This window comes from Brachyistius frenatus, unplaced genomic scaffold (genome assembly GCF_029030835.1).
Source record: "Brachyistius frenatus isolate BFR_SWC_R1_liver_20210118 unplaced genomic scaffold, ASM2903083v1 Contig_49, whole genome shotgun sequence".
NCBI classification, from domain to species: Eukaryota; Metazoa; Chordata; class Actinopteri; family Embiotocidae; genus Brachyistius; species Brachyistius frenatus.
The window spans coordinates 1,923,577-1,940,003 of record NW_027210648.1 but is presented as its reverse complement, the minus strand read 5'-3'; the positions used below and the strand labels follow the sequence as shown (position 1 = coordinate 1,940,003).

Genomic DNA, 16,427 nt, shown 5'->3' with positions numbered 1-16,427 from the left:
GCAGGAAGCCAATATTCTCTGAGCTGCCACCGCTCAGGAGAAGAAAAGTTGAGTTGAACGTGTGTAAAGTGAACTTTAAGAGCAGAGCGCTAGCTGAGCATTTATTTCAGTGTGAATGACCTTTGTGTTCACTGGGAACTATGCGACAAACCAGCAGCTTATTACGTGTTCCCGACTGACCACAGTTTACTCCACCTCACGAGAAGCTGACTTTAAAGTGTCTCACTGTTGTGACAGTTAAAACATGTGAGGGGCTTTTCATTTCATTATCGCAGGACAACAGCACATGTATAGAAGATACACCGAACACGCCGCAATGCCTCCAACTGGCCACATGGGACGTACAGTACGGGACAGGTGAGGCCATGGATCAGTGAATCAGTGAGTGAATTTAAGTGCTTGATGAATATTTGAGGTGCCTTCATTTTAGAACAGGTGTAATCAGATTATTTTTCTTCCAAATAAATGAATCAGAGCACACCAAACTAAACATAATCATACACTACTGTACACTTAAATATAGACTTCATTATTTAAAATCATGCAAATTACAAGAGAACCTGACTTGGGAGTTTTGTGCAGTTTACTCTATATGTACTGTATGTCGAGATAAGAATGGCACATAAAAAATAACCTATTAATGTCATTCTTTTGGTCTGTTTTTTATGGATTAATAAACATCCTTTCACAAAGATCAAAGTCCTTTGGAGTTTAAAGGTCATCGGCAGGCCTCAACAGTTAGGGGCCAGCTGATTGGCAGTGAACACTTCTGCCAGTTTTGACTACAACATACACTCGGCATAGTTTTAACAGCAAAGATTTAATGTAAAAATAAATCAATTGTTGTTAACTGTTAGATATAGTTTGACATTTTGGGAAATATGCTATTTTGCATGCGATCCAAGTGCTGGATGAGAAGGTTGATATCACGCTGTGTGTGAGACGAGTTGAAACAATCTTCTCAAGGAAGTGAATGAGCGTATTTCCCAAAATGTCAAACAGTTTGAACAGACACAGACTGTAAGATGTCAGAGAAGCTAGGCTACAAAAAAAAAATCCACCTGCAACCGATTTATAAAATAAAATAAAATAAAATAAAAAATAATAATCCTACATAACGGTGTCCATTCACATCTATCTGAATGCTGTATGGTAAATGAAATCTAAGTGGGAGGACTAGCTCATGCGCCCTTGATATAAAAACAGCACTTGACTCATCGGTTTTCGTAGACGGTTTATGTTCCATTTCGCTGCGACTTTAAACACACATAGACAGTCCATTAACGTTGCCACTTCTGTTTGGTAGCTCAGATATTTCTACCTGCGTGTCCGCCGTCTCAAATGTTGTCAGGTGTAGAAATACCTCGAAACGATCCGTTCATTCTGTTCCCACTGGGGAGGTTTGTTTTTGCCCTCGCTGATGGAATGACATGGCTCTCCAAAGCCTTGATTATACCTGACATGAATATGGGCATAGCAATTCCATGTTAATCTATATATGATTTCAGAGCTGCATACCGCGAGCAGGGACACAGACGAAGGGGGAAAGGGATGAAGAGCGCTCCTGAAAGGATGCTGATGGTGAGGCCTTCCCTTGAGATGCCTCACAAGCAGAGCAGAAGAAAGGTCACAAACCCTTTCATACTCTGAGGGAGCTACAGTCCACATTTTCTGTGACCGTTCAGCAGACGCCATCATCAACGGGAGACTCGGGAGCGAGCGGCGAGGGCCTATCATTCTGCCATGTTGTGACAGCGAGTGCCAGCCGCAATGCTCTGCTTGTTGAGAGATGGGAGTGTCACGGCATGGCTTGACTGGCACAGTGTGAAGTGAGGCCCTCCTCAGGGCACTCACGTGGTCGGATCCATCTCAGCAGCATTTCAAGCGCTCGGCCTCAGCTAAACTGTCAGCAGACTTCAATAATGCCCATCTGTTCTGTACGGACATGACAACTTATAGAGACATCAGGCTATTTGACACTGAGTAAAAATACAAACAGGCCGATGTGCACAATGCTGTGGCTGGCCTGCACTCGTAGAGACGAGACAGTAGCCTTTCCTTTGTTTTTTTAATATGTGACAAACAGATGAATCATAATGCACCTGCTATTGGAAATAAAACTGCTTCTTCTCACATTAAAATAATTTAAAATGTAAATACAAATTTAAAAAAACATATCTCAACATTATATTTGAGCAGATATGATATGAACTCAGGCTTCTTTTTTCAATACGACACATAAAATCATGTCACTATATTATGGTGAATTAATATCCAGCCATTAACTTTGTCATTTTTTTGAAGCACTGACATACTAAAATAACTTGGTGGGAAAATAGATATTAACAGCACAAAATCCTGATTATTTCACTATTATTAGAAATGTATCACATATTTAACATTTGTAAATGTCCCTACATCAGAATTTGTAATTCACAACCTGAACCTTCAGACACAGGCTCAGATTATTTCATTATTCTAGGAGGTTTGAGTGGGCTCTGCGATGCGGTGGATTATGAGCTGTGCAAGGGGGGGCGGGACTCTACAGACAAATTAAACAACATTTTTTTTTAAATCCAAGAGGAGGCTTTGGTTGACCGAGTGTCAGGTAGATATCCTGTGTTAAAACTCGACCACTCAAAGCACCATCAGACTGAATTAAATCTGAAACCTGCACAAATTGAGTCCCACATTGGGTTTTGGATACCAACCAAAAGCACAAATAATGCTACATCATGAACATATAAACATGATAAACACCTGATATACTGTTGGTCCTTTGTGTGCAGCGAGAACAGCTTCAACCCACCGAGGCATGGACTCAACAAGGCTTCTGAAAACGCTTTGTTGTACCTGAAGCGGAGACGTTTAGCAGCAGATTCTTTCAGTCCTGTAAGTTGTGAGTTGGAAAAGACTTGTTCACCAACACCCTGTCGCCTGTTCATGTTTTGACCACAGCCCAGTCGTCTGACATTTGTCAAAAGTGCTCCAGTATTTACACCCTAACTACCGGACCTGACTGTTCACATAATGTCTCATACATCCCAGAACTTGCCATGCGCCACTATTACAAGGTGATCAACACTATTTGGTGCGAGTGGTTATAATGTTTTCAGTCCATGTGAACACGTTACATCTGGTTTTCCTAACGACACCCCTGTGATCAGCAGTTCAAGTCATCCTTCTAGACAGCACCAACACTTGCACACTTCACTTTCCTACATGAATACAAACAAAGAGACGGCTCCAGTGCACTTGGCTGACTGGCTTTTAACTGAGGTGGAACCGTGACTGTAAATGAGTCGCACGTCTTTGTCCCCAGAAGTTCTGGCACCGCCATAAGGCAGCCCGGTGACAGCTGAGCAGCTCTGCCTCTTTAAATCCATCTGCAAAGATGCTACTTCAGTTTAAGCACCACACACAAACATAAACACACACACACACACACACACACACACACACGCACGCACGCACGCGCGCGCACGCACGCACGCACACACACACACACACACACACTCACACTCACACTTCCTCATGCAACATGGCACAACTGGGGAAGTTTATCATGGTGGTAAGTGTATGTCATTTAGCGAGCCAAGGTTTTCAATATTTTATTCATTGCACTGCACATTATTGTTTCACGGCGTGTGGATGAATCAGACAGGAAGAGCTTTTTAATTTCAACTTAGATCTTATCACAACAGACTGAATCAGATCAGAACGAGGAGCAGCTTTAATGGAGGAGGCGCATTAGAGTTTAATTGGGACAAAAATGTCACTGCTTAATGTTACTTAATTGGTCATACAGCGGATAAAGTAGAAAAGTACATAAGCACTGTGTACAAAGACATCACCGCATGTTGGTAGATTATTGTGTGTTTAAGTTTCTATCCAAATAAATTACAAACCAAATAACATGTCTTTGGGTTTTAGCTATCTGATAACAATCTTTTTAAGTGTAAATGGGGAAAAGAAACAACACCAACAACAATTGCCACCTGCTGTGCCTGGGGAACGTGGCACCGTTTACACTTTTCACCTGCGTGATTTTGTGTTTCTTCATGTGCATATTAGCAGAATGTGATCAGGAATTTTCAGACAGCAGCAGCAGGTGAAATCTGAGAAATCGAACAGATACACCGAACAAATAAAACAGACGTGACTGAGCTTGTGTGGATTATGGTCTATTTATATATTTGCTGTGATAGACTTACAGAATGATCTAATTGCCATATTTAGGTTTAATGTCAAGGTGCATACTGAGAGCGTAAAGATAAAAACATTTAAAATAAATGACATTTCTCTGCCCAGGTAGAAAATAAACTGGATGTTTTAGGACCTCATTAGGAGGAATTATTTGATCACTAGAAATCCACCACAGGTCAGTGTGAATTAGAGGTCACGGCAGTCGAAACTTCTGTGGCCTCCACCAAAGCAGCGGCGCTGCTCGGGTGCTTGATGAGAGCCCTGTTTTGACACTCATCTGGGCCTCCTTGTTAACTCCCCCACAACAGATCTGATGTGCTTAGACAGGCCTACGCTGCATATTAGCAGGGCTGACTGGGCTCAGATTGCAGTGCAGCAAACTTGAAGAATTTAACATGAACACGCTCTCCTGTGTTTCCTCTGATCACCATGCCAAATAAAAAGAGTTATTAAATATTAGAACAGGGTTTTAAACAGGCAGTCGCGACCACGGCTTGAAGCTGAAGCCAGTGTGTTAGTGCAGTGCAACAGACGGCCACTAGATGCTGTCTGATTCTCACCCAAAAGAGTTGGGCCCTCTAAGAAGTGTGCTGGTCATTTTGTACATTGCTCCGTTATTATGTTATCAAGGGTCAGAAGAGGCTCTGATGTCTGCCGTGCGGCTGCGATTAACAGCTGTGATTGACAGTTGGCTTCCCTGCGGCTCTCCCCGACTCCTGATCTCGTCCCGTCTTGGACTGTCGGAGCTTCTGTTTAAAGAATAAACAATGTTTTTTTTCTCCAGTTTGTAGTGAAGGAGCGACACTAAGAATCCCCAAACAGGAGGCTGTCCGGCAATATGTCAGTTTAACGTTTGTTCTGACTTATTTGACCAATGTCAAGGTCAGCGGTGCCACGAGGCTACTGTTGGCTTCTGTCCGAGGTAGCGGGGTGTGTTTGCAGAGTGTGAAAGGCAACACCGTACACTCCTTTACTGGAAGGTTCTGGCTCCAAACGGAAAGGATAATGCCGACTTAAAGTTTCAGCTCTGGGCTTCAAACTGTCTCCAATCATACAGTTCACTATGGTTTTCAAATAATGACTGTCCGAGGGTCAAAGGAGTCTCGGGGCCATATCAACCAAACACTACAGCAGGTGATTTAACAACAATCTAACATTAGATTGTTAATTCTAATTAACAAACTAATGTTAATGTTAATTTTAATTGTTAATTAACATTGTGCCTGACAATTTTTGTAACATGCCAAAACCACTTCAAACAGTGATTGATCAAATTCACACAACCACACGTTTCTGTTTACGTGAACCCCACAAAATGAATGAGAAGAGGTTGTCCAGTGTGACATGCACCGCTCTCTAACGATCAGGTCAGTTCATATGAAGTCATCTGTATCAGGCAGATTCTGTTCTTATACCTGTACACTGTTTTTTTAAAGACGTTACATTATTTGTACATGAAAATCATCTTTTACATTTTACCAGGTACTTTTAATGTTTATTTCCGACAGATTTCTAGTTCATCAGTTATTGGTTGTGATGTGTTGTCACTTCTTCTGTCAATCTCTAAGAGGCAGCACTCCAAAATGAAGTTTGTACTTACTATGGCCGGGACGATATAGTTATCCCCCAATACCATACTATAACAGAACTTAGGTGCCAATTCAATACGTATTTCTATTTTTAAACATTGGTGACTTTACAAGTATTGAGATTAAATATTACCATTCGTTACACTTTTTGTTTACTTTTTTTAACACTAGATCATGGCAAAATTTCAATCTTTAAAGAATTTGTATATCATTAATCATACTTACAAAAACAATTTACATCACATATCAGTCTCTTTTTCAGTTGTATTTCAGCATCAGTGTGAAAACCCTTGGCTTTTTCTTCAAGCTATGCGAATGAATATTCTGTCGTTAGGAATACCACTTCAGAGTCCAGTAGGCTAAAAGCCAATGCAGAAGTCTTCTTCTTTATAGTTAAATAAAGTACCACTTTAATAATAAAGTTAAATAAAGTGCTGTTAAAATGAAATGGAACAAAGTGCTGATGCTTTTATTCTGAAGCACCCGGCTCGTCGAAGGAGTGTTGATGTAGCTGCTGCTTCTGGTCAACAGCTGGTCGGAGCACAACAGTTAGCTGTTGGCAGAAGTTAGCAGAAAGTTCAACAATTACTGGTTTGTAGAGCCATTAAACATGGAGTTTTATTTACTATGAGCGAGAAGCCGGCAACTTCCGGCCGTCGTTTGAACAAACTAACAGCTCACTGGTTCACTTTGTTCCTGCTGTTCCTGATGCGACCAGGCTAACAGGATAGCTGGCGGCTAACTAATAGCTGATATCTTCCATTACAGTAGCTTAGTGGACAAAATATTGTTTCAGGAATCAGTGCATTGATTTAAAAATTCTTAAATGAAGAATCCCAATCCTTAAGTGAATCAATAGTATTATTGTACATTGTCCATTAGAGTACATTAAACTGAGTGACAAACTGTGCTGCGTGTCTGCCCAGACAAGGATGTGTCCCTCATGCAGTCAGTACACTCATAATCACATGTAGTAAAAGAATAATGAAGAGATGTCATTAAGACAAGACTCTCTTGGACAACAGCAGATGATAAATGTATGTCACGTGGATCTCCGTCCATAGAAACAGAAACTAGAATCTAAGCTTGTTTTACAACAAACACATTTTAAATAATTGAATTCAAGCATGCGAACACTTGGTGACACAGCATTAAAAAGTTCAACACAATCTACAACACCAATCATTTATATAAATAACAACTGACCACTAACATTTATGACATTCTCCATGTAATAATATTCAAGAGTTGTCGACTCGAGTCTGGTATCACATGGAAAAAAACCTCTCACGCTACAAAGACCCGAACGTCATTATCAGGCTCGGCTTAATTTCTGCTGTCGCGGGATAAAGCGAACAAACTGTAACACAAAGTTAGTTAACTGTGTCAAATAACAAATAGCATCTAAGATGGAACTGGAGAGAGAACAAATGGGAATTATATAATGATCACATTTCATTACCCACTGTTATGCCACAGAGAATACCAACTAAAGCAAACAAAATTGTTTTGATGTCTGTGAAGCATCAGTGCTGGCTGAATGTTTGCAAGAACGCTACTTAGATTTTTATGAATGAGCAGCAACGTCCATTTCAATTTCATCTGGGAGGCAAGCACACATAAGGTTCCCTCGCCGAGTCCAAATTTGACGTCGGGAGGGAGGATTCCTCTCCCAGCAGCTTGAGACTGAGAGCGCACGGTGGCCTATTGATTTTGGAGAGCTGGCTCTGTGATTGCTTGCACGCAGAAAGCTTTAAATCAAGAGCACTTGTTATTCTTTGCTTATACAAGCGGAAGATTACCGTGCGGGAGATGTGCCAATGCTGGAGTATGAAACCTGGCCCATTACACACACGGACCAGTGTTCTGCTGGAGAATGATGCATTGGAAGAGCCTGAGCAGGGACTGACAGGAGCAGCTGGGTAGGGGAAAAGGTCAACCTGAGTTAATCAGCTAGAATCAGCATCAGCTGAGGAGAGAGGAACGCAGTGTGTGCGTGTGTGTGTGTGTGTGTGTCTGCGCGCGTATGCTTGTAACACTGGAAAATAAACAATCAAATAAAAAGCTGAATCTTCACGTGAAAAAAGCTCTGGGAGAGAAGACACAGAAGCAGCAAAAGGGCATCATGATGGCAGCGAGATGTTGGGAGAGCAGGGTTAAAGTCAACAAAATGTCCGATGCGCAACATTTCATGATTAATACATGCCATAGCATGTATGTGCACTCTGCTGAGACGCAGGTGGCGAGGCATCTCACCCATCACCCCAAAAGCTTGCAGCAGATTATGATAAAAATAAACGTGCAGCCACTTTGACCCTGACAGGTAGAAGCACCACGCCAGCCATACATTAGTCAGTACGACGTTCGGAAGCTGGGCTCTCACAGAGCTGGACAGGTGCACATCAATTTTTCAAGTCATGTTGACAAAAGCTTTCAGAATCCTGCTCTGATGTTTTTTTTTTCCCAACAAAGGTATACTATGTTTTATTTAGGAAAAAAAAAAAAAAAATCACCCGGCAGCTGGTAACTCCACATCCTGCAGAAGTGTTTGTTTCCTGGTTTTCCATGTGTACAGTGTGTGTGTGGTGTGGTGGGGGGAGGGGTGATCCTGTGCATTATTAGTTTATATACAGATACTTTCATGAGAAAGACGCAGGAAATAAAAGAAACAAACGCTTTCGCATTGTGTTAAACTCCCTGATCTTGTAACACTGACAGCCAACACAACATAAACGACATATAATGCATATTGTACAGCTACACACACACAACACAGAAATAACACGTTATTTTGTTTTGCTTTCTCTGTTTTTAAAGGAATGGTTCCAACACACGCACTTATTTGTTTGCTTGCTTGAGAGTCAGATGAGAAGATTAACACGTACACTTATGTCTGTACAGTAAAAACGAAGCTGGGGACAGAAACTAGCTTAGCTTAGCTTAAAGACTGAAAACAGCTCATCCACTGATTTTCTGAGGTAATAAAAGTTTCTCTCCTGGCATTGATTGAACCCTTTAAAGCTTGTTTATCAAAATTACATATTTAGAAGTTCTTTCCAAGAAATAAGTCCCTTAATGTTTTCAAGTGGCTGAGATGTAACTCCACACCTTTCCCTTCATACAGTATGCGCAGAGCTATGAATATGCAAATAGTCCCCACCTTTATCTCCACCCACCCCTCCTCCCCCGCAGCTGAAGCCATGATGTTGACTGCTTTGTTTGCACATGATATGTCTTCTAATATTAATATAAATTTCATTGGAGGTGAATTTCAGTACCGTTGTGCTAAGCTAACCAGCTATTGGTTCGAGCTCCATTTTAGGGTCGGGCAATCATCTGTATTTTCATGTGGACATCAATCGCTGGACGTTGTGCATAGACGACCTCATCGCCTCAGGGTGGATGGGGAGCGGTGGCTGTCATCACTCGTTTAAAATAATAATATATAGTCACTTGATTATTATTATTTATATTTTACTAGAAAATCTTGGATGCATTTTTAAGCATAATGTAGGATTTCAGAAACTAATACTAAAAAGTTTTTTAATGCAGTCAAATGAATATGATGTGTAAAATTTAGTCATTTCTATTAAACTTGTGTGAAGTGTCATTACTGACTACGTTTAAAGGGTGCAGGCGTTATACTGGACAGCTGATTGGTGCAACCAAGGAATGTATCCCCTTATATTTCAGTTTAACTTATTTAAAAATGTATGAAATTCACACTACCTAGACAAAACGGGCCAAAGTATGTGCTAATAAAACCATTTGATTAATAGATATCCAGAAATAAAGTTGTAATGTGGCTCTATTGTCATGAGATGCATGCAATTCTCAGCAGGCAGGGGGAATTACTTTTATTATTGAAAAACAAAATCATGACAGGGAATCACGAATCTCAATTCTAAGCAACAAAGTTGTGATTCTCATTTGAACCAGAATCTATCCGCCCCACAGCACAGACACCTGATCGGTGCAGACTGTTTTACCTCGTCTTTGAGAATTCTGTCTGATTTGTCAAAACGCCATCTCACCACATTTCATGAACACATAATTTCATGTTATTACAGTTTCCCATTTCACATCAGCACCAGAGTGAACACACTCGCTCACCACAACACTAAGCATACTAGAAATCATCAAGTCATATTTTACTTATTGCCTTTAATGTGTATCATTTCAGAACCACAGTGTTCTCTTCCTTTCACTCCAAACCCGCCGTTTCCCCTGTGTGGTGCAATAATTTTAACTTTGTGCGCAGTGCACCCATTTTTCTCCCTCAAATCAGAAAGCCAAGAGTCACTAAACCAAAGGACGTCAGCACTTCCAACAATCAGTCTTTTGTCTGTCTTTGTCACACGGTTCACTTCCCCCAAAATACCAGGTTTCTCAGACTGGTTGTCAACCCAACGTTGTCTTGTGTGATTTTCCACGACCGTTGATTTTTTTTCAAGTGAATTCGAGAGGTCAAGAGTTTTCCTGCACATAAATATGGACTCACACAAAAGGTCAGTGGACGTGAATATGTACAACTTCTATGAGGGCACAGACCTTCTTCTGTAACTCAATAAGACTTCTGTCAATAATTCAACCCTGCTTTCAGCCTCCTGTATGCATCCTTTAATAAATAAACTAACAGACAACATGCAGATATGGTAACTACACGATAAATAATTCACACAATGAGTCCTACAACACCTTTAGGATTTTTTTGAACTTCACTCTAGACACTCCATGGTGTGTGTTGCCCTCACAGAGAACACCCTTTCAGGTATTACATTTTTGCTCGAATGTCTCACTAGAGATATGATCTGCTTGGTGTTATAAGCCCCACTGAGGCTTCCTTCTCCAAACACAATTGGTTAGGGTTTTTTTATCCGCTTGTCCTACATTTATTGTGTGTCAAACAATTTAGTGAACTGCCCAAGGCTTTGACTTTTTGAAGTTGCTCCTAATATCATTTAATATCAAGTAATGATATAGGTCAGGACTCATTTTGTCTTTATTGCATTTTTTTTTTTTTAAAGATGCAACATACGGGTCTGTTTCCTGCAGAAACCTCATTTAAAATACTTCAATCACTCTTGACATGCTTTCATGTTTTCATACATTACACGTTTACGAAGATGGATCTAAAAGTTTCAAGTCTGCCACTGCTGCACGCGAACGGTGACGTGTGGAGTACACAGAGAAGCTGTTCCCTTCATGACTAAATATTCCAAGTTTCGTTACTTGACCCACATCAGCACAAATGCTTTTGTTAACATTGGTCTAACATGTCTAGGATTTATCCATGTTCCTAAAACTTGAGCTGAAAGCGCATGTTAAATTCGGTGTCAAATCTTTGGGGAACAGAAAGAAGTCGCAATGAGCCAAATTCAGCAAGTCGACGTGGTGACAATTGTGTTTTAGCGGGTGAGAAACCTCTACGTTTTTAATGCGCCGTGAGCAGGTGCATTGGAGAACCCAAGTGCCATTGCTCCACAGTATTGGTCATCTGCACCAAATGTTTTTCCTCAAATGCCACCATGGAACTCGGTGTTGACAGTCTGATCTTGAGCAACGAATTCAAGGTGCACAACAGCACGACTGTCAAAGAAAACGCACTCGGTTGCGCCTTTTCCGGTATTGGACAGTGACGCTGCGCCCCTCGGTAACACCAACATAAAACAAATAAAAACGCCTGACCCGGCTCATTGCTTTATTGCCGTAAGCTTTGTGAAGCCTTTCAAGGGTGTCTGTTGCAGATTACAACAAACAAATACACACGACAACATTTGTGAAGCTGCATTTCTTGTATGAAAGGTAGTATACAAATAACGTTTATCATTATTATTATTATTATTATTATTATTATTACTCAGATTCTTTACTTAAGTAAAAAAAACAATCAATGAAACAATGTAAAAAGGTCAGTATGGAAGTGAAAGTTAACATCAACTTCTCTTCTCTCTGGAGCTCTACCAAGAACTGGCTTCTTTGTGTCTGTGTCTTTGATCATTGATATCAATGACCCTCTCTTCTAATTGTTTTTTTCTGACTGATGCCCACCAACGTCACTCAAAACTAAAAGGACTTGGAACAGCTAGTTACATCTTTAATGTCAATAAACTCAATTTATTGTAGTTAAAAGCTTAGCAAGTTTTTATTCACCTAAAGTCTCAAAGAGGGACTCCAGAAATGTAGTATTGCACTTCTATAAAGTTTGGTTGTTTGTGAGAAACAGATTAAACAAAGGACGGCAAAGAAATGCTGACTTCTAGTCTAGGACAAGCCATGCAACCAAAACCTAACGTCCTACATTTAATGATGCAACTTCATAGAATCCATTATTTCACCCCACTGCCACAAAAACATCCACCTCTTTCAAACTGAACACTCCACGGCCCATAATGCAGTTTTTTCTTCAGGTTAGAAATGTCAAGCCTCGACAAATAACTCCGATGACATCACTGTGACATCATTGGGTTAACCAGTTCCCTGACCTAGGGGAGTTCCTCTAAAACCACAGACAACAGCTAACACAGAATAAAGACCACTGCACATTAAAAGTAAATCAGACTTCATGTGTAAAACCTATGGACCGCCCCTTTAATCTGGAAAGCAACCAGACACTATATCTGTCAGAGTAATGTAGTTGTGTATGTAGCGTAAGGGCTACATACTGTAGTTCATTTCCATTATTTTTGTGTTCGTAGGTGTAAAGTTGTGTTGGTAACGTACTTGTGTGTTTCGTGGCTTGTAAGGCGAGCTGCTCTCCAGGTCGGCCAAGATGCTGGTCAGGGAGTCGATCTCTGCATCCAGACTGGAGCGCCTCTCTTCAAGGGTTTTCTCTGGTCCTTTTATCTGTGAACAAACATCCCAAACAGCGGCTTCAGAAAGGACCAAGAGACATTCGTGTGTTGAAGATTTATATTGACATATTTGCTCATCCGTCTACACTCAAGGACCCAAAATGACAGCGAAAACGTTCTTTTCAACCTGTTTTTTCAAGTTCAAAAACTGAAATCTCCTGTTTACAAAAGCATTCAGATAGTTCTAGGCCATGGCAGGTATTGTTGTGCTGAAAGGTGAACTGTTGCCTCAGTCAGAGAAGGTTCTCCTCGGGGCCTCCTCTATACTTAGTTGCATTTATCCTCATGACCAGCCTCCCAGTCTCTGATGCTATCAAGCGCCCTTATAGAACGATGCTACCGCTGCAATGCTTTATTGTAAGGATGCTATTAGGTGATGAGCTGTGCCTGGTGTGCAACAGACAGTGCTTGGAGTTCAGTGTTTGTCTTGATTCATTCAGACAAAAACTGAATGTAGAAAGAATCTTTCTACTTGCCCTCAGAGTCCTTTAAATACGGTTTGACAAACGCTGAGTGGGCTGTAACACGTCTTGTACTCAGGGTGTCCTCCGTCTATCCAGTACTATAGAGGTCTGACTGTTGAAGTGCTGCTGAGATGGCCGTCCTTCTGGCTGGTTCTCGTATCTCTGCAGAGGACTTCGGAAGCTTCGTTAGAGAGATTGTTGGGTTCTTGGTCACCTTCCTGATTCCGGCTCTTCTTGCTCAGTTCTCAGTTTGGCCGGACGGCCTCCTCTATAAAGAGCCCTGGTGGTTCTGACCGACTTCCATTTGACAATGTTTGAAGCGACTTTGCTCCTGGGAACGCTCAAAGCTTTAGAAATAGTTTAAGCCCTCTGCCCTGATTTATGCCTCACCACAATTTTGATGTTAATTGGATTTTACTTTTTGCCAAATCACTATTCCGAATTAGACGGTGAATGATGAGCATTTGACACTGATGCTATTGCACCAGTTCTAAAAACATCACAACCGCAACGCTGCCAAATTTACCAAATGGAAATGAAACACAACAGTGCTACATCCAACTTGGTCATAGTGGTACTCGGCAGCATCTCCGTTTTAGCATGTTAGACGAGTAATTCTGACTCTGTACTGCTCGCAGACATTCTCTTCTGCGTGTTTTTTTTTTTTTCACACTTCTTAAAGTTTGGATTACAGTTTCTAAGTTCATGTTTCACCTTGACCTCAGACAATCCTTTTGAAAGCCACACATCAATAGCAGAGACTTTGAGAGAGAAATGCAGTGAGAAATAAGAAGCAATGCATTGTCTGAAAGACAACTTTCATAACGTGCTGCACTATTCACCTCCTCCTTTTCACTGCTCTTGGATTTACAGTATCTCATTCTTCATGCATTATTCATCACAATCTCATCCAGCACTATTTCAAACAAAAAGGTCAATTCCTTAAAATTAAAAGTCAGATATTTTTGTATTCCTTATTTTTAAACGTGCTCTATGAAGGATGATGAGAATTTCTGAGATGTTTTATTTTACTCATTTATTATCAAAGGAAGCTTGAAAGCATCAGTAACAGGATCAATGCCGCAGCAGGCCCTGATTTATTCATCAACAATTTTTGGTCTGATTTACCTCAACACCAACATCTGAAAAAAAAAAAACACAAAATATTTAAGCAAAAGAAAAACAAAACTGTTGCACAAAAAAATCTGGAAAGTAGTTCAAATGATTTGACCGTCAGTGACACTCGGTTTTCTACAAAATTCCCGGGAATTTCTCCATGGAATGACATATTTTTAGTCTTCTGAACTATGCTGCAACTGCAAGAAGACTTCTTGCAATTGCCTGCGGGGGCTTTTTGAGTTGGCTGGATCAGTGACTGCTGCTTATTCTAATGTTATGTGTTTGGATTACCTGTCACAATCTATTACAGGCAGGGCTTGCCTCCATTTGGAGCAGAGCTGCTGCTTAAAAACATCTAAGGCAATCATGAGCGGGGGTAAACAAAGCAAAACACTAATGGCTTGTCTCAAATCAACAAAAGAAAAAACAGGCAAACTTGTTTAACGGTGATAACGAGGAGGATAAAAGGAAACATCGCAGTCTTTGTGTTGTGCAGGAATTTGCCGTGCAGGGCTTCATAATGTGGACAACAGCCATGGCGAGAGATTTGTATTTCTCTCTCCTGCTAAAGGTTTCATCTTTTACGTGTCATAATCCAGACATCTCTCTACGCCGGGGTGATACAAGACAAAAGCATATTTCTGCATTTTTTTCAGAGTAAAATACCATTTAATCACTGATTTATTCACTCAGTATGAGGAATTTCTCTACTGAGGGCCTGAGAAAAAGATATAAAGACATTATGATTGATATCTGTCCCTTTTTCTGAACGGCGCCTACAATTAAAGAATTCTGCTCTGGCTAGAGGACACATAATTAAGATACCAGTGGTGTATTAAGGAATTAAGTTGCAGGCCAGAATGAGTCTACAGCCAGTATGAAAGGAAAAGAAAAAGTTTGAGACGAATTAATTTCTTATGCAATATCAGGCCATAAATGTCCTTTTCTTTAACTGTCTATGCTGCGCAGATAAAAATGAAGACTGTTGGCAGAAATGGCAGCGGTAAAAGAGAGAATGGTGCTGATAATATTTGTTATCATGTTCGTTTTAAATGTAATGTATGATCGCTATCCTGTCAAATGCATGCATAATCAAAAAGTTCACAAGGTAAGAAAAAACATCCTTTTCATAGTCCAAAGGGTTTTCTAATTTGTTGTTCTTTTGTTTAAAGTACAGGTTCTTGTGTTTTGAAGCTAACATGAGACTTCAGCAGTCTGAGTTAAAGGGCACATATTGTGCACATTTTCAGGTCTATATCTATATTCTTGGACTCTTCTGGCATATGTTTGCATGATTTGTAGTTTGAAAAAAACCCTCTTTATTTATCTAATACAGGCCCTTTATGCAGACCTTGTTTCAAACAGACCCCACTTAGGGACCCCGGTGGTCACTCACGGTACTGCAAAAGAAAATGATTTTCCTCATCTAACACAGTAATAAAAGAGACATCTGTAAAACTGTTGACAGGACACTTCAAACTGCAACCAAGGTCAGTGAATTTCTGAATTTTTAATCCATAGAAGTTTTATATTTGTAAAAAGCCTCCCGAGGTTTTTTTTTGTGCCCTCGCCACGTAAGTTCTAAAGCTGAAAACAGGCACCGTGGCGCCGCAGCACGTAATGTGATGCACGTCAAGTGCGTACCCCGAGCACCAAGCAGCACCACGTGAAACCCACATACAGCACGACATAACCGTGATACTGCGGACAATGAGCAGTCTTCACTTTCTGCATTTCTGGTCTACGCCACAGACTGCATATAAAACTGGACGTAGCTTTCAGGCCTAACAAATGAGGACTATGCGGAAGTGCCTGAAACTGCAATACCCCTGAGTGCCACTAGAGGTTGGCTCCAAAAAGCCTCTGGCTCCATAGGCTCCCATCCGACTTGTCTCATCAAATATGCAGTCTATACATTTTTTTTCCACTTGTCATTTCGATGTTGTTGGCTAATATCAGTCCTTCTTATTAGTTTTCTTACAGTCGATCTGAAAATAATCCCGTCATGTATTAGAAAATAATCCTACAAAGCCATGTATTTGGTCTGTTTGATTGACAGGCCGGAGGCTACGGCAGTCAGGTTACGGCTATCGGTGGGCGGACGTAGCATCACCGGGTTTCTAATCAGATCGAGTCACAACCACCACTAGCTGCCCCCAGCTCGTCCAAATATGGTCACTTCTGGCTCCAAACTA

The 16,427-nt window shown here is 40.8% G+C and overlaps 1 protein-coding gene across 4 annotated transcripts in view; it reads right to left on the bottom strand.

The window, feature by feature from the left end:
• The window catches only part of lpp (LIM domain containing preferred translocation partner in lipoma), a 152,925-nt gene that overhangs the window by 64,402 nt on the left and 72,096 nt on the right, over positions 1 to 16,427 (bottom strand). For all 4 annotated transcript variants that reach the window (XM_069704064.1, XM_069704066.1, XM_069704065.1 and 1 more), the window contains one exon: positions 12,519 to 12,641. In XM_069704064.1, coding sequence (XP_069560165.1) covers positions 12,519 to 12,641 — 123 coding nt within the window. The remainder of the gene's footprint in view (positions 1 to 12,518; positions 12,642 to 16,427) is intronic.